At 38.2% G+C, this 27,655-nt stretch overlaps 2 protein-coding genes across 2 annotated transcripts in view; one reads left to right on the top strand and one right to left on the bottom strand.

The window, feature by feature from the left end:
* WAPL (WAPL cohesin release factor) overlaps positions 1–27,655 on the bottom strand; it is a 159,860-nt gene that overhangs the window by 117,679 nt on the left and 14,526 nt on the right. The window lies entirely within an intron of this gene.
* OPN4 (opsin 4) lies at positions 470–27,655 on the top strand. Its single transcript, XM_037400942.1, is given in 13 exon segments — positions 470–1,203; positions 5,490–5,659; positions 8,744–8,886; positions 10,831–10,964; positions 12,157–12,360; positions 14,234–14,405; positions 15,294–15,458; positions 18,731–18,838; positions 19,989–20,169; positions 23,267–23,428; positions 24,462–24,500; positions 25,358–25,448; positions 25,451–27,655. Coding segments are annotated over 12 exon segments (1,626 nt in total). The 5' UTR covers positions 470–1,203; positions 5,490–5,530; the 3' UTR covers positions 25,549–27,655.

Here is a 27,655-nt window from a genome sequence, read left to right as displayed (position 1 = left end):
TTGTGTTACAAACTTCAATGAAGCTACTAGCTTCCACTAGTGTCATTTTGATGATGGTTCTAAGGCCTACACTCTGTGACATTCATCCTGCAGTATCTGCTACAACAGCTTTTTCACACAGCTTTTTCACACTCTGTGCTTAATTCTCTATTGCTATTAAACTTCACTTTTGTAATGGGCTTTCAACTGGGAATACAGCAATTCATAACTCTTTACACAGTGCAATGTAAAGGAAGATTTGCATGCATAAGAATTTGCTCATGCAACGCCCTAACTAAACACAATTGAAAAAGAATGCAGACAGCTCTTGAAACAAGTGGTTATTTGCTGTTCTTTGCCTAAGGTATTTGTGTGGTGTTTTTTGGTTTGTTTTGTGTTTTTTTTTTTAACTGAAGAGCAGCACAGGATGATGTCAGTGGGTTTTATCCCTATTTTTTGTTTATTTTTAGAAGTGGACCAACAAATAACCATGACCTAAATTCTACAAGACAGAAATGCACACAAGCACATTGTTAAATATAAAAATCTAATGGAGTTCAGACAATTTCAGCAGAACTGTACACATGCATCTTCTTTAAAAGCAGACTACTAAAAAATAATTCACCAACACAGTGAAAATAAACAGTAAGGTCTAATATTTAAGACAGTGAACTCAACCTTTTAACTTGCTTGTTTTCATACAGGGATAATATGGTATAGCACTAAAATTCAGACATGTATCTGTCAAAGGCAAAAAAAGATAACAGCACTTTTAAGTGAGCATCAGTTTTATACTTTAATGAAAGTGAAGCTCGAATTTGGATGGAACAAGCTTCAAACTGGGCATGTGTGGATCCTGCCGTCTCCTGTATTTAAATGGAAGCTGCTGCTGCTGCTGCCCTTTACTAAGCTGAAGATGGACTGAGGCAATCTGAAGCTCTAGTGAGAAACTCTGCACTGGATCTCACGTTATTCCAGAGAACCTAAAAACCTGCTTTACACAAACACAAAAAGGTAAATTGGCTGACTTAAATTCAGAGGAGAGCTTTTCTTTCTTTGTTTTAGCTTAATTTCATTCACCTGAACAATCAGCTCATTCAAAGGGGGATCTCTTGTCCCTCTGAGGACCACAACGGCACCAAAATTGTGGAGTCCTTCAACACATGGAATGACTCGGAAGCCAAAGCCTACACACTGATGGACCTGCCTCTTAGAGCCCCAACAGTAAGTGTTTTCTGTCACTAAAAGCTATAGCAAGTAGTTCTGCTGGCAAAGCTGCCATTTATAGAACTGTAAACAGACATTTAAGGTGCATGCATGTACACATTTAATGCTGTAATGCAATAATGAACAACATAATGAAAACTTTTAAATCTTCTTTTTATTCCTTTAACTATTTATTTACTGCAGAAAGGATTGTAGAAGCAGTGTTTTTCAGCACAGTTACATGGGCAGAAGGTGGGGAGGAACGTCTAATGGCAAAATACACCAAATATGTTACAAACTATCAAAACAACACGTTCTTGTGCATCAAACAGCTGTTTAGCAGTTCAAACACAATGCTCTCTTGTGTTATTATTCAAGATGGAAATCCCCGTAATTTCTGTAATAGTCTGTAAGTGCAGTGGAGTGCTTATGTAGATGTTATGAGTTGTTATTTGCAGTTACCCAAGAGAGCTGTTCAGAAGGTTTCCAAGGTAAGTTCTATCAAAGCTCTTTTGTCAGTCAAATGCTAAACAGAAAGAAAGTTTCCTTAGAACTGTGAAGGTGAGAATCTGTTGTGATGACAATTCAGGATGGAATTTCTTTGGGCTTGCTAAAAAGCCCAAATCAAAGGAGTTCAGAAGTTCTCTTCCTGGTTGTATATCTCAGTATACTGCTAGAACTAAAAACTTTTGTTTGTCTGCTATTTATACAAAAGTCTGTTTAAAACTAAAGAACAAAAACATTATCCAAGCTAATTTTTAAAGTTTTTAAAATCTGAAATTCAGCTTACAATCTTGATGTGGTCACACCAGATATTTTGGCATGGCCCACGTAACACAGTGGACACCTGAAAGTTGTGTGCAAGTTTCAAACACTCCAAAAGTTTTTATGCATATAGGATGTTGGATTGAGTGTTTCAGTTTAATCCAAATTTATAATGAAGGACCAGTAAATATTTTATTATTTGCATAGTAAAAATCCAGTCTGTTTACTTATTTTTTAATTAAACCTGGATGTGTGTGGTGTATTACAGAAAAATAAACTGAGAAGTGTCCTGAGCTAAGGCTTACAAACTGAATTAGATGGATAACATATGAAAGAGGACAGCAGCACATAGCAGGGAGGGAGAAGAGAGACTGGAGTGAACATGCCAAAATGGAAAAGGATTCCGGGCACAGAGTGATTTACAACTGAAAATTTAAAAAAATGGGTTTTTTTCCTTATTCTGCTGAAAAAGGTAATTAGCTGTCTATTTCCTCTCCCCAGGTCAAGTGACTGTATTTTCAAACTTTTGCATTTTAATTTGACACAAAGATTGGTTTAAGAGAGTTTCAGAACTGAAAGCAGTATGTGCTGCTTGTGACTGAGATTAAATCTAGAAGATAGGATACAAAATCTGCTACCCAAAGTGCTCAACAGGACAAACATCATCTATGGAAAGCCCTGCTGCCTACTGGAAAGAGGGTTTAGCAGCTGGCGTCACCCTGCTGAAACCATAATTGAGGTGGGATTACTCTTTGTGCTGCCTGTCACCACAGAGCAAGTGCCTACAGAGGCAGGCTCAGAAATCGGAGCAAGGAACTGTACCGAAAAATAAGTGCCATCAGTTGTTTGAAGCCTCTTGTGTAGGTAGGCGGTACAAACACTGCACCTAGAAACCCTAGGAAATTGCAGTATTTCTGTTCTGATGATTTTTCTAAACTGTATGATTTGTTGCAATGTAAAAGGCCTAATGCTACCATTGGTTGTATAAGTCATACTGTGTAAATAAGCAGCTTTGTTACCTGTATCTGTAGAAAATTAAGAACAAAGACACCCGATACATTCCCGAAGTCAATGTGGGACTGCCAAAACTTGCCACGTTTCGGAACTGGGCTCTACTCCATTAAAATATTCATTCTGCAGAACCAATGTCTACAGTTTGAAGCCAGATGAATTCACAAAAGCAACGATGTAGTGGTCCTTATTTCCCTTTCCTTGTCTTGTTTTACACCAAATTAGATACGATCCATCTCATGTCCAGGCAGAAGTAGCTGAAAAAATGTTCTTGCCCTAGTCTTTTCTGTTCCTGACTCTTGAAACAATGTTACACAAATACATACATTAATCAATCAGAACCAGCACTGAAATATGTTCAGATCTCCAAATGACCTTATGAGGATTTCTTCTTTCCCTGTAGGTATAAACTAAACCTTGCTTTATCCTACCATTGGGAGAATGTGAGGAGTGGACTGTGTCAAATACGATTTATATTCACTACAAGTATTTACATGCATGGCCTTGCTCCTACCAGCATCACTGCTAGCTTCAGTAGGACTTCAGTAATCGACATCTCCAAGTGAACAGTAATTGTTAAATGATTTTTTTTCTCACTGTGAAAGAGAACAGATTTTTTTCCCTAATAATAGTTGAACTGTATTCTTTGCATGTTGTCCTTTTTTTTTTTTTTTTCCATTTATACACAAATATTTTTCTCATGCTATGGGGACGCGGAGGATTGGACTTTCAAAAATTTTATGTCTTCTAGTAGAAGTTACTCAGTGGTGAGCTGGTTTGGTTGGTTTTGGGTTTTTTCTGTAATCAATTATAACTATTCAGAAAACCTTCTTCTCAGGAAAATGTGTATAATAAACAGATTCTCAAGACAGAATAGAGTCAGACATCAAATATTCCTTGGTTTTATATCTGATCTAGACTGCCTTCTAACCTAGGCAAATCACTTAGGAATTGTGGTTTTGTCCTGAACTGCAAAGGAATTCCTTTATCCTTTTAACTCTCTTCAGACCAGTGTCTTGCAGGATCTTGACAAACTTCATGATGAAATACAAGTTCTGCCCTACACTACTGTTCTCTGTGGCTGATTCATTTTTACCCCTTCTCTGCTTGCACCAAGCCTCAACAGAGGGGACTGTGCACTGCTCTCTTCCCAAAAAGAAGGCTGGCTCCTCAGATTGGCCCTCCAGGAAGAATTCTGCCTCCCTGGTAACCAGCTGTGGCAGCAGGCCATAAATACAGAATAATGTGGCTCCGTGTTGTGCTGCAGTCTCCCCCGACAAGGCCAGAACAGCAAGGATTTAGATATATTTCTCTATCAAACATTTCCTTTGCTCCAAACTCCCAAAAAGCATCTCAAGTTTTTAAGTCCCAGCCAAGTTTACTAAACGATAACTGAAAATATGGTCAGTTCTGTTTCAGCTGTTTTGTTGTAGGCAGTAGACAAGTATTCATTTAGGGAGAACAAGGAGCATTTTAAGAAGGCAGACTGCATTAAACCTTGCTGTTTCCCTCTATTCTAGTCTTTCCACAAGGACAAACTTAAACCTGCTGGAAGGAAACACACTAAGGCAGAGCAACTTCATAATTTCTTGCCACTGACTCTAATGAGGCAAATGATAGAGTAGGATTTAGAAAAGGATTACACCTATATATGGAGGATAAAAATATCCTCCACTAAGATTATCCTTTCAAAGGGATAATAACACTGTTTTAGGGTATAAACCAACTGCTAAGGCTCCATACTGAAAATGAAATTCCCACATCACTGTTCATTATGCACGTTTTGCAGCTCTGTGAGGCATTCAGTCATGGCTAAAGGCAGGGTAGCGTTTTGTCAGGAATGCCGGCCTGAATCAGTGTGGTGCTACCAAAGTTCCTTACCACACCAAAATTATCCATGTGATTCTGCAAAACTGTAGTGTAAAAATACATAAGTAACATGCCTATCAGAAATTAAAACCACAAATTTCATATACACCCAGTTTTCATATACACCCAAACTATATTATAAAACCTACTTTTAAAGGTTAATTAAAATGCTGTCCTTGGCTAGTAGTATGTTCTCCGACTGATCCTCAGTACTTACTGTGGAGAAATTTTGTTACATTATAGTTACTACCTTGATGTCCTCCACAGTTCCCATGACCATTTTGTTCACTTGCTTGAGAAACGAGCATTGTCTATATTGACTGACTGTCAGGAAGTTGGTGCTTTCCAATGAATTGTTTCCTGCAGGATTAACACCGACCTAAGCACCCACAGTGCTGTTGGTCTGTGGGGATACTGGCACCCAGTGGTCCAGAGCCTCAGGTGCAAGCATCTTTTACTTTTTTGACCCAGGAAAGCTGTAGTCCATTGTCCATCTACTGGGAAATGTCCAACCTCTTAGCTTCTGGTTCAGTTTCTTTGTGCATTTGGTGATGTTCTGAACCATGTTACATTAAATAAACTATGCTGTTGTATCACTTGGAAGAGAATTAATGAAGTGCTGATTTTGCCTGTTCTGTTTTTCTTATCTTTATTACAAGGTATTTATAGAAAGCTCAACAGAAAAACATGCAAGGCAACAATGCTGCGTATTATCAATGCAAATAACTGTTCAGAGTATTCTCAAAGGACAGTTGCTACAGTGGGGATTCTGACAGTGGGATTTTTATTCTCCCCTGACAACCAAGTACTCATACCACGGGGTGACAACGTAAGTCAGAGACTAAACAAGGCTAATTGCTGGAGAAAGTGAATAGAGAAAAGCTTTGGGAATTACCTGATTTCTTAATTATCATGCTGACCTGATTTCCTCAAACACTATCTTTTTCTCCCTATCCTGTCTTTTGACATACAAATCCCATAGAAGATCTAGAGATGAACTTGTTACAGGCACGTTTTCATCTTCTAGTAAGGAACTTCTGTGTATGCAACTTACTGATGAATTTAAAGTGTCTAGACCTGATTGAATGCCTTCTCGGTCAACTAGTACTTCCTTTGACTTAAAGAAGCTCTGAATCAGATCTGTATTTCCAATAAAAACAGCGAAATGACTTTTTTAATAACTGACTTTTTCATCTTAGAGAACACCCAGAGTTGGACCCTGTGATAAAAATCCCATGCAGTCTGCACTGAAATGTGAATTTATCCATCTTTGCCACAGACCTTTTTTTTGCCCATATATTCATTATTATTTATGTCCTATCACTGCTTTGGTATAAATATATTTTTTTTTTCACGCTTGACATTTTTATTGACTCTGAACTTGTTTCATTCCTGAATAAGTCATTTTAAAGTATTCTACTGTCCCTTAAATCACATTTTCTCTCTTGTGATTTCTCTGTGTATTTATCCTTTAAATTTTCCCTTGTCCTTAGTCCTCCACAAATGTAATTCAAATTCATTTCAATCTGTTCTTTGTAGCCAAAACAAGCTCCTTTAGTTGCTTCATTTCTGTTACCTTGATCCACTTCTGATTAAATGGATAGCTATAGGCAAAAAAAATCAGAAATCTCCATTCCATTAATAATCATCATTAACTCTCTGTAGAACAGCAGTTTAAAAATGTTCTAGCCACAAGGCTAAGGAGAAAAAAGAACAACACAAACCAAACTAAAGAACACCTGATCTCATTTATTTAAAATGGTTTTATCTCAGACTTCCTCTCACCACTTGCTATCACTATGGGATGTTGTTGTTGTTGTTATTTTACTGGCAGTGTGTTAAGCACAGCAACTTCTACCTAGGCAAGATGCTCATTGATGTTGGTGATGCGACACCAACTTAACACTTTGCTGCAGGAACCTGCACAGTATATGCCATGATACTGTCATTCAGTTAGTGTATCAACCTTAACATTTTGCTCCAGTTACAGTAACAGCCAGAGCTACGTTTTTTCTCTCTAAGATCAGAGTCCAACATTTCATTGCTGCTAATGTAGAAACCCAGGGAGTATGCTCCAGTTGTTGAGGATTGCTGCAGGCAGATCTTCAGCGCACAAGCAAAGACAATCTCTTCCAGAATTCCAGACACTCCTGGGGTTCACCTCTTGCTACTCGCACATTGGTTTTAGATACACACTGTCTCTGATAAGTTCAGGCCAATCTCACAGATGTATTCAGAAGTAATGTCTGCCTTTATTGTCTGAAAATACCCATTTCCTTTGATAACTGAGGTGTTGTCAAAGGCATCTCTGAGCTGCACTCTTAATGGTGAATGTCAGCTACTAACACAACTGTAGCATAAAAGGGAGAACTTCATAGCTACCTCTGTGCACTTTCCTCCTTTCCTACCAGCAACCTTCCTTTTCCTGGGAAGGAATGACTGCACTTGACAGCTGTACCACCACCTGCCAGTACTTGTGATTGTAAAGAACATATCCAGCCTCATTAGCACTATTTAAGTTTGGTACAGGCACTGACTTCGGCACCAGCAATCCCCTTGTCCTGGATCCTAGGCCACAGCCGAGCTGACAGTATTCACAGTAGGCAGGCTACAAATGATTCAGAATTATTTTCTGGGCTTTTGTGAACCCTGGTGTGATTCTCACAGCTCAGTAGCCAAGGAATGCCGTGGCTGCAGCTTGCAGGCTTGAGCTATGAGCAGTGGTCACGGCATGCCATTCCAGAGCGAGTGCCACCCTTGATGAGAAAAGCCTGGCTATGAGGAAGAGACAGGATCTGTCCATGCAGATGAATGAGGAGAAGACTTGGTATTTTTCATGACTCCATTAGCTGGCTGGAGCTGAAGCCAGGACACGTTTAGGCCAGTGGCAGCTGCACAGAGGTGAGTGTTTAAGTCTCCTTGCCTGACCTTCCATCAAAAGGCAGCACAACAGCGATGGTTTGGACAGCTGTTTTTCTGTCCTCTTCAGTTTCTATCAGGTCATCCTGCTTCCTGGGTGCAGCCTTATTGTTTGCTTCATTACTAATCTGTGGTCACCTGGCCTGAAATGTGTTTGTGGCTCCTGATAATTAACTAGAAAATGTTTTTAATTGATTATTTAAATGCTGTGGTCTTCAGACTTGGATACTGAATTTTGCTATGAGTTATAAGTTACAATAAAAATGCCTTCAACAAGTGTTTTATCACATACTTCACAGAGAGCAAAATACATTCAGTGCAGAGCAAAAACAACTGGTATGGAAACCAGACATAAGGTATAAAGGGTTTGTGGTTTAGTTTTTCTGACGTTAATTTAATTTCCAAAAGACTCTTGTTTAATACTGTCAGGCTTTTGGCAACCAAGTCTTGAAGGCAGCTCACAATTCAGTGTTATTCAGTGGGAGAAATCAAATAGTCATACTAATAAGGGAATAAATGCACGTTTATCCATAGAAGATCATTTCTACTTAGAGAAGTCTAGCCCATGATGTCAGAGGACAACAGATATACTTCACAGGTACAGAAACTTTCCTGAAATGAAAAGTACAGAAAACTTACTTGTTAAGTACTGCATTATTTGATGTCAGATGCAATAAAAAGGGTCCCTTCCTGTCTCTTTTTTTCTTCTCTGTATCCTTATTTTTCTTTTGGGAGAGAACAGATTGCTTTTCTTCACCACAATTCTAAATCAACAGTAAGCAGATAAACCACCCTTTGACCTTTGCACTGCTGATGTAACTATTCCCTGAAGGTGATCTACAGTTAATGTAACTTGAAAGCAATTAACTTATTCTGACTTCTTTTGCTTGCTGTCTTTTTGCATTCTTGACTGTTTCCTCTTCTTAGAGAAGCACATGTCAGCTTATTCAGTAAAGTCTGGCAATATACCTATGACCTCTTGTTTACTCCACAGAAGATGACAATGCAAGATGTTCCTGGTGCCTTTCCTACAGTGGATGTCCCAGACCATGCTCATTATACAATTGGAGTAGTCATTCTTATAGTGGGGATCACAGGAAGTCTGGGTAATTTCCTGGTCTTCTATGCTTTTTGCAGGTATCTTTCTTTGTGATGTTTTTGTAAATACTCAGATCTATGAACTTTAACAGTACCATGACTGTGCTCTGCAAATGCAGCACAGGCATTCTATCAGACTGCTATGCAGACATAGTAAAAGCACCAAGCGACATCGCTGTAGGAAAAGAAGTGGCAACCTGCCATTTCCCTCTGACTTCCTCCCATTAACTACAGCCATAGCACAATTGTTTGCAAAACTGCAAAGAATCTCCCAGATAAGCCAAGCAATAGAAAAGCAGCCAAAGCAGAAACCTTCCAGTGAATTTTCAGAATTTTCTACCAGCTTAACTGTGTCTGCACTGGACTGATGGGATGTTTTGCACCTGTGCTTCCCACGTATCTTCTCTGTTTCAGATGTTTCCTTCCTCCTGCTGGTTACTGCTCGGTTTCTTTCCCCTCTCTGTTCCTTACTGGCCATGTCTCTTGTTTTCACATTTTCTAAAACTTGGCTTATTTCCTTTTAAATAAAGCCACATTCCAACTTTTCTATCTGAAGGAAACTGGATCTCTGACAACAATGTGATTTTTTCACCATTGCTGTTCACTCATCCTGTTTCTGTTACGCCACACTGGGACAGAGCATTGGCATGATGTCCAGGCCAGTGAGCTTCTACTTCACAATTGTCTTTAGGCACTAATGTAATAAACAAAAATAATAGCAATTATATGATTATTTGGCTGTGTTAACTTAAAGCACTGGAGTGTGGATGAAAGTAGTCTGGATCTCAAGCCTATATTTATGTGGCGCATTAAACAGTAGGCCTCAGTATGTGCATTTGGAGTACATACCAACACTTAAGTGTGAATGACATGGCCTTAAGATCAGAAAAGGTGCTGGCATGCAGACCAGATACGTGAAGATGAAGTACATGAGCTAGCTTGGCTCTGTGGCTGGTCCCATACAAGAAAACCAGTCATGGCAATTGCAGTTCCACTGGAGGACACAGCCTGTCTTCATTTGAAGATGTTATGATGGGATGAAGGGATACTGATAGCAAAGTAACAAGTACATCAGAAGTTTGGAGAACACATCAGATGCCTAGAAAGCACTCTCAAGTAATGGCAAACTATAAGACAGACAGCTGCCTGAAACGTAAATATGTTCAGCAACTTTACAGACTATTGAACAAATACAAGTGGTCCATAAGCATCTACTAAAAATATCTCCTTGCTCCTAAGTTGACAGATAGGGGACAGTAGTCCTAGTGATTGATTCTGGATCAGTGCAAAGAACCCATCATTTATTCTGGTATTTTTCAATCGTATCCAAGACTGAAAATTTGAGAAAGGAGCTAAAGTTTACACTGAGCCCCAGACTGCGGAGCTCTCAGTTGAGCTTTTATGTGTACCCTGTAAAACATTGTAATATAATACTATGAATAACATATACAGGCAGGTTACACTGAAGGCTGGCTATTGCTCTCTTTAAAGTCAGTGTCAGGGCCAGTGAAATGACTATCATAGAGAAGAACAGATGTAAAACAAAATGCTTGATGTGGTACATAGTGAGTTTGCTAAATCCCTGTATTTGGAAGTCACTGTTGATTTTAGCAGCAGTGGAAAATGCGCTCCCCTCCCCCTGCTTAAGATGACCCAGATCCAGAAATCCATAGAGTACATCAACTTCAATTTCCTGGTAATCATGGACATGCAGTGCACTGGGTCAGAATATTTAAAGGACAATACGATTTATCCCCATCACTGAACTGGTTATCAAAACAACCCTCTAAAGTACACAGGAGTATAAGGGTGCAAAACTGAGCCTTGCTTATGTTCTCTCACGAGGGAAAAGAGAAGTGCTCTGCTCTAGCTTGCTATGTAGTGTGCCTTGGTATTTGTGAAGCTGCCAAGGCTCACAGGAAAGAGTAACAACGTAATTAACAGTGCAGCAGTGTTTAGCAACATTCCTTCTGATCTCTGTAGGAGTAGGAGCCTTCAGACTCCAGCCAACATATTCATCATCAATCTAGCTATTAGTGACTTCCTGATGTCCATTACGCAGTCTCCAGTTTTTTTCACCAATAGTCTCCACAAACGCTGGATTTTTGGTGAGAAAGGTTTGTATCTATTCTTTCTAAGATATCACTAAGTATGTTCTTACCATAGTGGCAGTTTATCTACTATTTCCTTATCCTCAGGTACACTTGCAATGTTGAAAAATGTTCTCAACATTGTTTCAATGTTGACACAAATGTTTCTTTGAACATTTTTTTTTCCGTGTGCAATAAATACATTCCCACCACAGGGAGGAAAATTACATGCATGAGATGATAAATACAAAGGTGGCATTGGCAACGTTAGGCACAGGACTAGTCGTCTTGTCACCATTCTTTCCCAATCATATCACACCTTAGTCACTGCCAGAGGCCTGTAACAAAGCACCACCCCTCAACGCACCAGCTTTAAAGTTCTCCTAAACAGCCCTCTCTGGGATTTACACCTGGAAAAGTGAGGCAAGAAAGCCTGGCAGGTGTGAGTTTTCACAACTGAAATTTTAAATGAACATTGCCTCTGAAGGCAAAGAAAATGTGGAATGACGGTGCTTGCTTTCTTCCTGTGTAACTGTAGTAAGAGGAAGACTAATCTTTGCCTCTTGAACAGGTATTGACAGAAAGGTCAGAGAACTAATGTTGCTATTTTGATCTCTGATGACCAAAAGCACAGGTTTTTTTAGTTCTATGAAGTGTTCACTTGCATACATCTTAAAACAAACCAGACCCATGCTTTTAATCATTAGGTTGTTTGATTAATTAAATTCAGTTATTAATATATTCATAGTCTGCATATTTACTTCAGCAAAATCACTCATTTTTATATTCATAGCATGCATATTTACTTCAGCTATGCTGACCTTGAGGTATAAATGGTTCTATGATATCAAAATAGCTATAACCCATTAAGCAAAACAGCTGTTTCTATGGGAGCTGCAGTAAAACTGGAGTTAAACAAGGTATTAGTGGACTGCTGAAATGATCCCACTGGAAACATCAGAAATCACTGAGTGAAAAGATGTTAAGTATCACTGTCTCCAGCAATTCAAGCAAACAAAATCTTTGAAGTTTATCTGGGATAATGTAATTAGCAAGACAGACAGCAGCTATGAAATAGTATTAACAACTGCAGGAAAACTGAAGTTCCATTGCTTTACAAATTCCAGAAGACATTAGTTCACAGGAAACACTTGAACTCTCCCAGAAATTAGCATGGGTAGATTAATTTCACTGCTACTTCTGTCATCTTCATTGAAAGGCTGTGAGCTGTATGCCTTCTGCGGAGCTCTTTTTGGCATTACATCTATGACCACTTTGATGGTGATTGCCTTGGACAGATATTTTGTCATCACAAAACCTCTGGCTTCTGTTGGAGTGATGTCTAAGAAGAAGGCCCTAATAATCCTGGTAGGAGTCTGGCTGTACTCTTTGGCTTGGAGCCTCCCGCCTTTCTTTGGATGGAGTAAGTGAAATGGAATAAAAGTTTTTTTTCCCTCATACATTGGATTAAAGACTGGTTACAGGTATAGAAGAGAGCTGAATTAATGGCTTGCATATTAGGCTTGAATAAGTCAATTTGAAGAAAAAGTGATAAAATACATATTGAAACTGAAGATCTCTAATCAAAAGAAAAAAATCCAGTGTGTGTTACAGCATATTATACGACAATGGCACTTTTCTTTGAGCTCATTACTTACTGAATAAAGAGCAGTAGATAAAAATCAAGGCCAAAATTTAGGAAGGATGCTCCTGCCTATTATCCCATTCCTACTTCTGTTGAACCAAATTCAACAATATAAAAATGAAATAAATGTATTTTGTGGGTTTTCTAATTACCTTTTTCCTCCCCAAAGATGCTGTGTAAGATAGTAGTGTCAATCTAATTTTCTTCATTCACATAAAAGAGGAATACAGTCTGAGTATTTTGTGCAAGTGTATCTTCAGTAAGTCTCGACTGTGCTCTAGACGGGCAAACTGCACTAGATGTTGGTCACATTCTCAATTCAGTCACTGGTATCTTCACGAAGGCTTCCAATAAAGATGGCATTTAGTAATAGCTAAGTAACTAATTTCCTTTTGTAAGTGTGAATTTTACACCTGCATATTGGAACACACATACAGCATCTCGATACTTGCAACTTGTAACAAAGAGGGTTTCTGTTATTCTTCCTCATTTGAATCTGCCTCACTACCATTAATTTGTTTTCTATGAGTCACCAGTTTCAGTCAGTAAGTCAGAATGAACTCATCATTCAAAACCCCAGCCCGTTATTGTGCTCCCTAATTCCAGAAGAGAATGTGTCAGCTCAGCTGAGGTGAGACCACAGCAATGTTTGATTTTACCAAAGGATGCTGCAACCAGCTCAGTTACCGAGTAGAATTCCAGCAGATTTTTGTTACTGTCTTGTTGTCGTTCCGGTCCCCCATAAACATGAGGCACGTTTAAGCAGGCAAACTGCAATACTGGGAGAAGCAGCCTTTAGCTGAACGAGGAACTGTTAGAAAAACAAAATGACAACATAGTCCTGGATTCTAGATTCTTAATTGGAGAAGGTGGAATAATTGCTTGAAGTGTGTTGTTATCTTGTAATTAGATTCTAATAGTACCCACAGTACTAACTCTCATGCAGTAATTAGATGCATCTGAGCACATCTGGTGCAATATTTTTAAGAGTTCAACAGAAAATATCACTGTAAACAGTGAAAATTAAAATACAAAGGTAAAAAGACACTGCTGTTGACAATTTCTTTACTTAATAGTTTGACACAGTTCCAGATTATATTTTATTTCAGGCAGAATATTATGTATGTATGATTTTTTTTTACTTGTATTAAACTTTACTTCAAGACAAAATTAATTTGATCTGCACAATAAACCTTTCTCATTGCACAGCAGATTTCTCTTATCTGCACAAGCTTAAAAAAGTGGTAGCTATAGCAATCAGTTTCATTTCACTCCTCAGGAAGACAGCAGTTTGTCAGGAAATGGAGATACTTAAAAAAAACCCACAGGTCTGATCCAAAACCCACGTTAGTATTTGGAGAGATGCCCTTTGACTATGTCAAGCTTTAAGCAATATTCAAGGACTGAAACAAAATTATTCAGTTTTCCAATCTGAAACCTTAGACTGCTAAACATAAATACAATAGGGCAACAGAGTAAAAGAAAATAAAAACAGGCGCTTTAAACAAAGAATCATTTACCCTTTCAAACTCTTTTTCCCTTTAAGAGAATAGGGCTAAATCCCATGTTATTCTGTGTACCCTTCTCTAACTTCTTCACTCAGAATAAGAATCACTTCATAGCTTATGCCTTCTCCTGTCTTTCTTTCTAGGTGCGTACGTTCCTGAGGGTCTGCTGACCTCCTGTTCCTGGGACTACATGACTTTCACACCATCAGTCCGTGCCTACACAATGCTGCTTTTCTGCTTTGTCTTCTTCATTCCTTTGATTGCTATCATATACAGCTATGTCTTTATATTTGAGGCTATCAAGAAGGCCAACAAGTAAGCAGCCAACAGTCTTTAAGTTTTTATCCTTCTGTTTAAGTGACTGCTTATTTGCTTAAACAAAGATTAATAGAAGAAAATTCAGAAGTTTTCCACTTTTAATTTGTATGCATGACTGAGACAGGAAACCAAACAAGAATTCCATCAATTATCAGTATGGTAAGAGATATGATCCTTAGAAGGGCCATTCCTGAATTTAAGCCAGAGCTGTTCAGTATATCATCTAATGATGCTGAAAAGGATGTGAGTAGCAACAATAGAAACCTAAAGGATGAGAAAGGACTACAGAAATTAACCAACCAAAAGAAATACTAAAGGGACATCAGAGACACCTAACAACTGTGTGTCAACAATTCCACAGAAAAATAGATGGAATTGAAATACAAATTCCATGTTCGTCAAAGGGTAAAAAAGAGGCAAAACATTTAATCACAGGTTTCTGAAACAAAAACTAATGTAAAAAGCAAGGCCAATGTCTGCCACCATGTCTGTAATCTGCAGATATCTGTCCTGTAGGTATCAGCATATCTAGTCACATAGCTCAGTAGAGTCAGAGTAAAATAGCAATATTGGACCTAGGGAAGCAAGGACTTCTCTGTATTTAATATAACATTGTTCAATTGGCTTGAATACCTGATTTATGTGGAAATTTTTCTGGTACAGGACTATTTTCTTCACTGAAGCACATGTGAATTTTGCCATTGACTAGTGCCACACAAGTACATTGAATTGTCAAGGACCAGTCACATACCTGCATTAACATACATTAACAGTGCATGACTTTTAGCATAAACTAGCATAAGAGTAAATGTTGCCCCATTTTATGAAGCTATTTGCTCAATTCCCTACCTCCTTTTTTTGCTATTGTACGTTTATTTCCCCTAGGTCTGTTCAGACATTTGGATGCAAAAATGGAAATAAAGAGTTCCAGAAACAGTATCGGAGGATGAAAAATGAGTGGAAGATGGCCAAAATTGCACTGATTGTCATCTTGCTTTATGTCATTTCCTGGTCACCATACTCTGTTGTTGCTCTGATAGCTTTTGCTGGGTAATTATGAATGTATCAGCAAAGGAATATTCATTGAAAGCAAAAGGTGTGAAATTGTAAAAGACAGATGAAAGTCAAAGCTACTTGTCAAGTTTGATGCCTAAAGTGCATCCAAAACATTCACATATTTAGGAGTGACATTTAACAGATGAGGCTTATGCTGACTGGTATTTTTTCTTAGTTTGAATTTAAAAAAAAAAAACAACACACAAAAAAAAAGAAAAACCAAGAAGGTTATTACTGGCAACATGCTATTACTGTGCTAATGATTTCTGAATGCAGATTCTCTATGTTAGGATATGTGAACTATCTGAACTTTATTAAGTACCAAAATGCTAAATAGGGAGTCCCAAAAGATGCACCTAGGGGTTGGTTGATTTTCTTTTCTTTCTCCAATTGTTTTACTTACAAAAGTCTATTCATTTTCTTGTGTTACATCAAACTGCTGAAATTCCTTACCTGTATAAGCATGTTCAAAATTAGTACTTATTTGCATTGGGGAGCTTTTTGATGCTGGATATAAAAGATCATAAATATAAAGCATCTAAGCATGTTCTTGATCTATTTAAATGCCAGCATTTAGACAGTAATTTCAAGAAAAGCATGACACTGTTAATACAGTATCTGTACACAGCTTAACACCAGGCTATAGTTGATACAGTTCAGGTACAAGTAATGGATTAGGAGTCAGGATGTCTTGGCTCTATGTGGATATTTCTCCCATGTTAACATGCAAATTTTCCTGAGCTTCCATTTAACCTTTGTAAAATGGGTGTGACTATCTGCTTGATAAAGTCTTGTCAGCTGCAAAACCTCAAGTGGAAGACTCCTGTGACATACAAAACACTTCTATTTGTATTTTTCAAATCAGAAATAAAAGGTAGGTTTTCCTAAAATTGACACACAGGGTAAATTTACTTATGATGGAGCATTTTGGGAGGCAGGGGTGATTTTTGTTTCACACCTAAGGAAGAGGCCACTACAGGGCCTCTTGTCAAACATAGCTAAGGAAGGCAGCTTCCTAAACGTTGCTTTTATGAAATACCACACTAAGTAGAAAAAATGCTAGGAGAAGAGGATTCTCTCGCTTTGTATCCAGGGCACAATTCCAAGTAGCAGCGAACATTTTCTCCATGGAGGTAAACACGTTCCTCACTGAAAAACATGAATCCTTAGGATGTATCCCAGTGTCCTATTTCCTATCACAAGGGGACTTAGGTGTTGGGCATCCACCACTGGTGATATGGGGCCAGACAGAAACAGGAAGAGCCAGAAGGCAAAGAAATGCAGTACAGCTACCTCAAAGTACTACTTGCTCTAAGGTACCTAAAAAAAGATAAATTAAGAGATGCTTTAAGCTAACGATTTGAGCTAACTGTCAGGCTGCCCTGTATGATTCAGCATCTACCTTAGGATGATCAAGTGCCTGCTGAACTTGACTTCTACCCACGTCTCACTCTGACAAAAATCTGAACAAATGGACAATTTCATAATTCTACAGTGTGTGACAAATGAGCATTTACAGATTTTTCTTATCTGGTAAGCAACACAGCTTCATTCAGATTTTTTTCTATTTCTGAATTATCCCTTTTAGGTAATCCTCCTGGGATTTTTCAGAGATTAATAGACCAAGCCTGGAAGCCTTCTGCACTTTTATTACAATGAACTGAGATAAAATCACTGCACGCGCATATGGGAGGCAGACATGGAGTCTATGGCTATAGTCTTGTGCTAAAGACAAATCTGACAGAGCATCAACATATACAAAATTAAGGAAGAATCTTTTAGAAAATATTTTGGTTGGGGAATACTGAGCTAGCACACCATCTTGTTCACTAGTGTCGGTTTACAGGTTGTATTTTATGGGAATGGTTAGCTTAAACAAAAGCTTTTGTCACTGTTCATTTCTGTTAGCTGAACTCTCCATCAGTCTCACCAAAGCACTCTCTCTCTCACCTCAGGGTCAAAACCTCCACACCAGCAAGGTCACGCTGTTGGGTGTTCTCCAGAACCTGTGAAGAATTATACCCCTAACCAATGTTTTAAAAGTATGATTAGGAGAAACCATATTAAAAATTGTATATGAAGAACATGTTTATCAGACGAAAGCCTTAAATTAGAGGTGAAATGGCATCTGAACATTCAGGCAGCTGAAAAAATGATTCCTGTATTACCACTGGCAAACCATTTCCACCTCATCACAGAACACAGATATTCCCGTAGTATCATGAAAAATTGCTTCACCAGGATGATGAGCTGCCACCTACTTATGCCATCCTCTTTGTTATTTGTCTGCAGTATGGTCTCTTGTATGAGACCTGAGAGAGGACTGAAAGGAAAACCTGTTTTCTTCCATAATACCATAGGAACACAAAGCTAATTGAAAGATAGAGCTCAGACTGTCTTTTCAGGAAGAAAAGCAGTGATAAAGGAAGGATGTTTTCCTTGGGAGGAAAGACTGACTTACCGGGCCATCTCACTTAAAACTCTTTTGACTAATGCAGGAAGAGGTCTTCAGAGCCTCTAAGCAGGTCTATGGGAAATCTGCATGGTAGAAACCACCTATGAAATGTTATCGCTATTTTGGTCTGAGCTGTTCTGTTGACTTTCTTCTGACCAAGACCTTGTGAGCTACTTCAAGTTCTCTTCACACATTAACTGGCTGATAGCAGCAGCAGCATGGCGTATACACATCAATCATAATTCATTTATCCTTTAGAGTTGCGTCACCTGCATATATGCACGGTCACAGTAACACATGAGCATAACATATGACACCCGAAAATACTTCTCCTTCACTTTTTAGTCCAGATCAGACAAAAAATAAACTTTCAATAGGAAAACAGGTTTATTAGTTCTCTTTCCCTACAATGTCTCATTCTGCACACCTGTTTAGTGACATACTGCTCAGCAAGTATATGTGCTGATTGTGGAACAGAGAGATACTCTGATGAATGTACATTCACATACTGAAGGCTGACTTTGTCCCTAGGGTAAACATCGGACAGACCACCATCCTGACTCATAGTAGTGATATGCTGCAAGAGAAGCCCCAAGACAACCATGTCTCCCAGAAACGCTGATGTTCTCTGAAAGGGTGGTGTTGATCTTTCCAGACAAAGGATGCAAAGTTTGTTCTCTCACTGTTTGGGTACAGAACTCCCCCTTTTACTCTCTCTGGAGCACTAATAAAGCATGGTCTTGTAAGTGTATAACTGCACAGACTACACAGAACTCAGTACTAAACATATATTGCATTTGCATTACCCTAGGTATTCCCACGTTCTAACACCCTTCATGAACTCCATACCAGCTGTGATTGCCAAAGCTTCTGTCATCCATAACCCCATCATTTATGCCATCACTCACCCCAAATACAGGTAAGTTCACTCTTATAAGCTATGTTTAATACAGCAAAGAAAATCAGACAATAACTTTGTCACTTTTAGGACTAGTAACTGAACTCTGCTTTACCTGCTCATTTACCTCTGCAAGACAGCCTCGCCCTCACCAAGAAACTACTCAATGCCGTATAAATGTCAGTGGAATTTGTACTTGGAACAAATTACTATGCAGATGGGAGTTAGAGATGTTTATGGATACTGATCTGTACTCAGAGATTACATGACAAAAGATCGAGACCTTCCCACCTCTAAGGAAAGCACTATAGATTTTTTAACTATCTTCATGAGAGATGCAGACGTTTGTCAGTTTTGCAAATAGCAGTCTGTTAAATTAACCAGACCAGTAAGAGATGCAACTCCGTAAGGCATCAATCCACCTCTACCCTATTTTGTGCATCATCCCCACCTTTATCATCAAGTTTTCATATTTCAGATAGTATTTCTTCTGAGTTGTAACATCTTGGGTCATTACCATGTCAAGTTCAGATACAGGTTGTGACATCTGATGGATAGCAGCAAAGCCATATATATGCTGATGTTTCACCCTGTACAAAGACCTACTGGGGAACTGGATAGAGAAGAAACGGGCATGAACATTTAAGTGGGGAAGGCTGGTAGGAAGAGGAAAGCTAGGCAGAGTTACCTTATGCTGTGTATGAGGAAAGAAATACTGTAATATAACTGTACATTTTGTATAACTCTACAGATAGCCAGCAAACAGATGTGTAAGAGGAAGCTAGAATAGCTGCTTAGGGGAAGATTAAAATAATTCATTATGTGGTACTTCTGTGAGTTCAGTTTAAAGGGACAGAATTTTATTTTTGCCCCGATTAAGCTGAAAGGAGATAAAACATAATTTTAGTAGCTCCCTTCAGTTCGAAGAGTTATTATTTTAATGCCCTTATCCCTGCCAAGCAATAAATTTGAGTTCTGCAGAACACTGTGAATAAGTGATCTTGCAGGGTGATTGTATATGAGATATTGGATATCTGGAAAACTCTTTTTGTACCCAGTAATTTTCCAGTCCATGCAGCATTAGTTCATCTCTCTGAATAAATGTATTGTTTATGATGACTGAATTGTGCTAACAGAAAAAATCTGACTGGTTCTACCTCTCATCCATTAGAAAAGCCATTGCAACATATGTTCCTTGCCTTGGATCCCTGCTGAGAGTTTCTCCTAAGGACTCACGGTCTTTCAGCAATTATCCCTCCTCCAGACGAGCAACTGTAACCAGCCAGTCTTCTGAGATAAGTGGGCTGCAGAAAGCAAAAAGGCAACTGTCTTCTCTCTCTGACAGTGAATCAGTAAGAGAGACACTTCCCATACACCCATTTTTAATTGCAAAGTAATTCATTTTCATATAGAGCCCCTCGAAGTGGTAGATTCTTTAGATGAAATGCATTATGGTGCTCATTACAAGCGCTCTAGAGAAAGTAGAGGCACAAAATGAAATTAAAGACAGAAGGCTGAAGTCTAAAAGCAGAATGTAGATCTTTGTATTCTTGATGGTTGGTGACACTGAAGAAAGAGTGGAAAGATGGAACAACAGAAATTTTAGAAAGTAAGGGAAGCTTAGAGTCAGAGCACCCTTGAAAGTCTGATCATACTTCTATGATGTACTTGCCTGACCACAGATTTGGAGCCTGGACTCACACGCAAAAGAAACTGCTAGTTACAGAATAGTTCTCCAAAGAAAGGTTGTAATGAAACAGATAATGCTTTCTGAAAGTGAAGTGGGATGTATTTGGAAACATAGTAATATCATTTGGACAAATCAGTAAATCTATTAGAGAATCATTCTCACCGAAGACCTCGACAGATTGCTGCTGCCAGTCTAAGTGAAACCAAATGTTTTGCACAGCAGCTGAGAACAGGGCAAATATGTGGCATCCCAGGCTCTCTCTTGCAACCCTAAGTTACATTACTAACTAACTAAGCACATTAGTTAGGCCACTGCAGTGGGTTTAAATGAAATTTCCAAATATATGAAAAACCATCATTTTCTTGGTAATTCTTTTCATAGTCAAGGTAATAATTGTATATAATCCAGCCAAGCACTGAATTCTGAGTTGTTTTTAACAGTGACATTTCAATTTCTTTGCACTCTATATTCTTTAGACTTCTTGGTCCAATCAGAATGAAATTCTTCTGGCTAGTAGCTACTATTCAGGTGGAAGGTTTTACAACTGGCTAATAAAAAAGGAACACTTTTATATTGCAACTTTCGGGTTGTGAATCTTGATTCTTGAAAAACCAACAGACTCCTTCAGTAACAGTGTGTTCCTGTACTATGATCAGTGCTGGGGAAAGGGAAGCATACAAACAATCCGATGATTCTTTTTGCTTAGGAAAACAACTCTTAATACCTGAGGTAAAACAGTGGAATGGAGAAAAAAAAATTACCCAAAGTAAAAAATTCCAAGCAATTGGCATGTTTCAGTCTGAAACTTTCTATAAGCCTTGGGTAAGTCTGGATCTTGTTCAGAGCAATGATAGAGTCAAGATTTTCTGAGAAGAATATACGCTTCCCTTAACTATTTGATTTGACCATAGACTACTCTGATTTATTAGTAAGTAGTATCATTTTAGCTGAAATACAGAGCAGAAAAAGGGGCTCAAGTTTAAAACAAATAAAATTACTTTTATGCTCACTGATAATTTATTTTGGGGGTTTTGCACCATATGTGGCTCAATTAAGCTGTAAGATTCCTAGACATACACTCACAATACAAAAAGGCAGTACATATGCTGCCATCTATTTTATGTCAAGGCTGGTCATCAAACTGTAAGACAATAAATTATCTTTATTAATTTTTTTTTTTGTACTCCTGTGGATACAAAGATATTCTGCACCTTGGAAAAACCTAAAGAAACAATTTCCAGTCAGTTCTCTGCAATGAAAAGGAGCCAAGCTCCAGAACAGATGCTCAGAAAATAAAGTCACTTCCATTTTAAAATGCAATCAAACAGGACTGTAAGTGCTAATATACTCTATGCGTGGAATGGGAAGAACAGTACACATTTTTTTAAAATGCTGGGATCCAAAAAATCTTGGGCTTCAACAGGAAAACTGAGAAGCTCTTCTAAAAATTTTTGAGCTCTTCTGAAAAACCTTCCATGGAGACATTTCAGCCTGGAGACACTTCACTCTGTAGACTCATCTTCATCATTGTTTCCCCAACAGTTAGAAAGCTGCTTCTGAAAATACAATCTTGATTGTCACTGTTCCAAACTAAATTAATTTTTCCTTCCCCTTCTTCTGTGTTCCACTTATACCTCCCTACAGTTGTTACGCACACAAAAAAAGATCCTGATCCTAGAGCAATCAAACTGTTATGTATTAGAATTCTGGTGTTGCATCACCAGTTGGAATTCTCTCTTAGTAGTAACAGACTCACCAGGCCAATTTCTCCAGTTCCATCAAAGTTCATGGTTTTCTATCTCTTATTTTTATTTTCTTCCCTGGGGAAAGTTTATCAAAGTATCAATAATTTAAAGTATCAAATACTGAAAGTATCAATAATTGCTTTGATTATTTTCAAGCAATTATATGCTCTCATCTGATGGAAGCTACATCCAAAGCACATAAATTGCTTACGTGAAACCCTTGCTGCATAAAAAAAAATTAGAAAGTATATCACATTGTTATGTTCCCCCGTTTTAAGGCAAGATATGCTGTCAAACAGAAAATAGGCTGCTTTGCCATAAGCTGCTCATCAAGCCCATTAGATGTTTCAATGTTTTATTATTATCTGGAATTCTGTGATTCTTCATCATTGTAGTGAAAAAGCTGACAGAGTGAGGAAAAGGAACAGAAATTTTTGACTTCCAGGAAATTCTGGTGGGTTGGGTTTTTTATCTTTTTAGGTTTTGTTTTCCCATTAGCTGGAAAAAAGTTTATAAAACTAGGGCCCCTTTGTGAAACAAAATGTTTCTAAAGCACAGATTCTGCAGTCCCCTGAACATTTCTTTCTATTTACTTCTGCTTCCATGCAAGCCGCTTCGGAAACATTGGACCTAATTCCTCCAAATACCTGTGCTTCTTAACTAGGTACTACTATAGAAACAGTCTCCCCAGAGTCACAGGGTGCATTAGAGAATTTTCAACAATAGACTACAACACAACAGTATTTTGTTTTAAATTTTACAGTGCGTCCTGTGGAGAGAAAAAAAAAAAAAGAGCAAGCTGAATTCTAGACTCAACAGACTTGATAGTTTTGTTTGTACCTCTTATCAGCAGAGATTTTATGAAGTCATACATGGCATAAATTTTGTGAAATGTCTTTTATACAACGTATGTCTCTTTTACAATTTCTGTCTAGGTAAAACTGACTCTCATGGGGCAAATTGGATGGAAGTCTAAGGAACATGAAGTGATTGTTTTTTCTCTACTCATTTCAGGGCTCTACTGACACAGATGACACCGAAACTGGTAACCCCAGTATGTTCTCCAGACTTGCTAGCAGACAGATTTCCTATGAAATGGGTAAAGACACAATTCAAACTAGCAACGTAAGAGCCAAACCTAAATTGAAGAGCCATGACTCTGGGACTTGTGAGAAGGTAATAGATGCATAATACCTAAATTCTCTGGAACTGGTAGGTTAACAAATCTGCATGTTTTACCATAATTAATCCTGAAAGTTCCTACCAAGAAAATGGAGATAACCTATAAGTTAACACAATGAGTAATGACTTAGAGACTGTAAAAAGTCATCAGCCTTTTGTTTCCACCATGGTTTATTATTCAGCTGTCTTTGTTGCATTTCTGACAAGCAATGCGAACTTAGCATCTGAATGGTATGTTGTCTTGTGTTTGGTCTTAAGTGTGTATTAAGTAATATTTGTATTTCACTGTCCAAATTACTTGGTTGATCTTTTTGCTATCAGATGAACACATATAGTGAGAGGTAAAAAACAAGGCTATCTTTAGCATACCACTGCTTTTCAGACAGTCCTCTGCAATCCCCTTTTTGGGTTTTTTTTTTCTATACTTTTCATTTCACGTATGTAAAATATTGTGACATACCTATAAGTCATTTATGTCTTTCTTATCTGTGTTCATTCTTCAGACAGCTGTAGATGCTGATGACATATCCATGGTGGAACTGAATGTCACAGAGTAAATGCTACACCTACTATAAGAATTACTGTTTTAATATTCAGCATGGGTTTAACTAATCAAGGGAACAAAAACTAATGACAATCTCAGTCTCTGAGCACAAATTATGCTATTTTTTGAGATGCAAAAATCACACGACTCCCAGCAGACTATAGAAAACATGACCACAAAGGGTAAATAATTGCTGAAGCTAAGCAGAAGGAGAATACATGTACTACGACGTTCTCCTTAAGTCAAACTTTTTCAAGAAACCTGAATATTTTCTTGAACTCAGTAGGTCCCCTGATGAGGTCTGTGATTTCCTTAATGGAGCACGGAAGCATTAATTTTGTGCCATCTTTATACAAATAATGTGCCCAGTAAGCTGAGATAGCCATTCTAATGGCTGTACCTCTGAGACAGCCATAGTCTTGTGGCAAGTACTGCTGGACAAGGTGACATTGTTAACTATTCCATTTTTTCTGTTTTGGGTAGCAGCAAACATCTGAAAAATGCACCTTGGAGGAAATCAAGGTAAGATTTCAAAACATGCCATATCACCTATTCAGTAAGATGCTGTGCTGGCATCTATTTCTTCTTCCATGTAACAAAGCTATAGCATACTGATTATTATTTTTTTTTTACATCTGTCACAACTGAGTCAACCTGCCTGCATTATTGACAGACAGCAAAATAAGAGAAAAGAGTTGACAAGTGAACACAGGCCAGTTTTATCTTTGCAATATTAACCCACATGTAATATAAATATCTTAAATTATCTCTTTATTGTTAGTAGTGATCCTTATGAGCTATGCTAGCCTCATCCTAACACTCTTGTGTTTTGGTCTTGTGCAAGTGACAGCTAACATTGCTATTATCAAAAATGGTAATAGATTTTCCCCTCAATTCCTGTTTTCACTTCACTCTCTAGCTTGCTCCCTGCCTTCAAACTATCCATGCTGTTATCACTACACTTAACATCACCTCTCGCCCCAATGAGCCTAAACTGTCCCTCTTTATGGAGGGACTCCTTACTCGATTGAATTCATAGACTATCTGAGCATATTCACAGGACTTTAGCTCACAGTTGAATGCACTGTCATTAGCTTGATGTTTCATCAAAGTAGACCAGCTCTTAAATAGCAACTGCAAAGGCTGTGCTTTAGTACATTAACTTGTTTAACAGGTTTTTTCTCGTAAGTCATTCATGAAGTATTAAAAAAATATTCAGATCTACTTTTTCCTCCATCCTTTAAGTTTGTTTTTGCGTTAGCCGTGGGGATTGGCAAAGTGTTTATCTACATATCTGCCACTTTTTCACAGATGATGTAACCTGATCTCCCTGCAGATGTTTGTGTTTTCCATTTCTTTTAAACCCTTGCATCCTTCAGAGAGGTGAGACCCCGAACGGTATTGAACAAAGAAAAGGAGAGTTTCACCATGGACCGTCTGCAGCCCAAATATCCAGCATTACAATAACATACACAACGTCCAAGGAGTAGACCTGCCTTCTGGATATAACTCTGGTTTCTTGTACCCTAAGATGAACAGCCACAAGCAGAACAAGAAGTCCAACAGCTGAGCGGTGCAAGCCAGAATGTCACCTTAGCCAATACTTCTGGAACAACTATGGACCAGCTAAACCCAGAATACCTTCCTACATTGTTCTGAAATACTTCTACAAAGACACAACACAAGACAGGCAAGGATAAAAGCAAGAGGAGTAAGCTTTTCAGCATCAGAACTCTCTCCAGTGGTTCACTTCTTGATCTGAGTCACACTGTAATTTTATTATTTCTTCTTTAGGCAGCTCATTACACCATTTCTTTCATTTGGATTTTACTCCGCTCGGGTATATCCCACCACTGCACGGATCTTACTTACAAGCCTCCTATGATTAACATGAGAGGAAAAGGAAAGTGTAAAATTCAAAACTAGCCTTTGTTAATTTAGTGTAGTTTAACTTCAAAGATATTGCAGAGCTAAAGCTGAAAAATTTGGGGAAAAACATACATTACTTCCTGAAGACAATTTCTTCACTGTTGTGAAGTTCCTCAATCAAATGAAAACTTAATCACAGTCCAGTGCTCCCTTCTCTCATTAATGACACATTTCCCCTTACTTTCTTCTACAATCCTTCTACAAAAAAAAATTGTAGAAAGAATTGCCTTTCTTCTACAAAGGCAATGCACTTGAGCAGTAATTTGAAGTCTCAGATCTTTATTTTAATTTCTGAGATTCTGGGGAAGAGAAAGGAACAACACTGAGGATGAGGCTATAGTCCTTTCCATACCTAGCTTCTTTTTCCAACAGTCATTTAAGAGACCGGTTTAACCCACTCTTAGCTAACCTCCCCAGAGCTTTAGGAAAGTATTAGGAAACGCCTAAGAAAAGAGCCCTTGAAACAGTTCTTCCCCATGGACCCTCTAGGAGTTCTCCCTGTGGTTGCAATAATGCAGGGAAGCCAGTAAGTCATTCTGTCCTAAGTAAATCAGTTCTTCCTTATGTCACGTCAGAAAAAAACAATGAAAATGTAACCAGCTTATTCCCTCGAAGGGAAAAAAAGTAATCAGTGGGTTCCAGAAGATTTAGGGCATTGTTTTGAAGCAAACTTTCGGAAACTTACTTCAAACTGACCTTTATTAAAAGGAAGGTTATTAAAACTAAAAATGGAGGTGATAATCACTTCTGTAGCAGCAAACCATTAGATCGTGAAAAAGTGGGCTGTTCAGGCTGGTAATAAACTGCTGAAAGAAACAAACTATACAAAACCCAGGATGTTTTTATGTAAACAAAATCATAGGCATTAGAGATGGAAAGGAGCTATTACAGTTCCTCCCTTCACCTACCACAACCGGATATTGTCTCCAGGCAGAGGACAATATTAAACTGATAATATATACAGCTAGTAATAAGGAGAAAGAAGAGAGAAAACATACGATCTTCAAACAGGAAGTACTTTCAAAGATATTCATCAAGTCTGAGGAATTTTATTACGACTTATTGCTTAGGCTTTTAAAATTATTTAAAAGCGTGAAGAATGATCATGTAATTCTTCCCATCTTTTGTCATGGAAGCCGTTCACACTAGTGAAAACTGGGAAGAAATGCTAGAAAATGCTGCCCATTTCATATGGGTCCCAAAAGGCTGAACCTGTCAAGAAAATAGGTCAAACCTCACACATGCTGTTTCACGTGTTAATAAGAAGTGCATGGTATGTGTCATTAAGAGCACTGCTCCCATCATGATTTTGTTCCCAAGTAGTATTCTTGAAGACTATGCTCTGCACTCTTCTGCATTCCCTTCCACTTTTAGAGGGTATGAAAAGAATACTTCCCTGGCTAGAAAAGTCTTACAAATCCACAGCATGTTGTCCTCTATATCCTTCAACTCCAACATGTACTAGAGATTAGTTTGTATCTACAAAAAGAACTACAGCTGTTCACGTTCATCTACTTACAAGAGGCTTGAAAACCATATATTTATTAGGAAGAATTTGTTTGGGAGCACTTCAAAACTCCTGCGTGTACTCCCTGTGTAACTAACAGCTTTACCTTCCCTTCACCTCCTCTGAGACTATAAAAATCATTCAGGGCAAAGCCTACAAAATGCATTTCACCTGAATATCTCTCCAAGTGATTCACACTGTAACCCCACTGGCATTTGGAATAAACCATTATTAGTTCATA

The sequence above is a fragment of the Falco rusticolus genome, chromosome 9, assembly GCF_015220075.1.
Source record: "Falco rusticolus isolate bFalRus1 chromosome 9, bFalRus1.pri, whole genome shotgun sequence".
NCBI lineage: Eukaryota > Metazoa > Chordata > Aves > Falconiformes > Falconidae > Falco > Falco rusticolus.
This window is presented reverse-complemented; position numbering and strand designations above follow the sequence as displayed.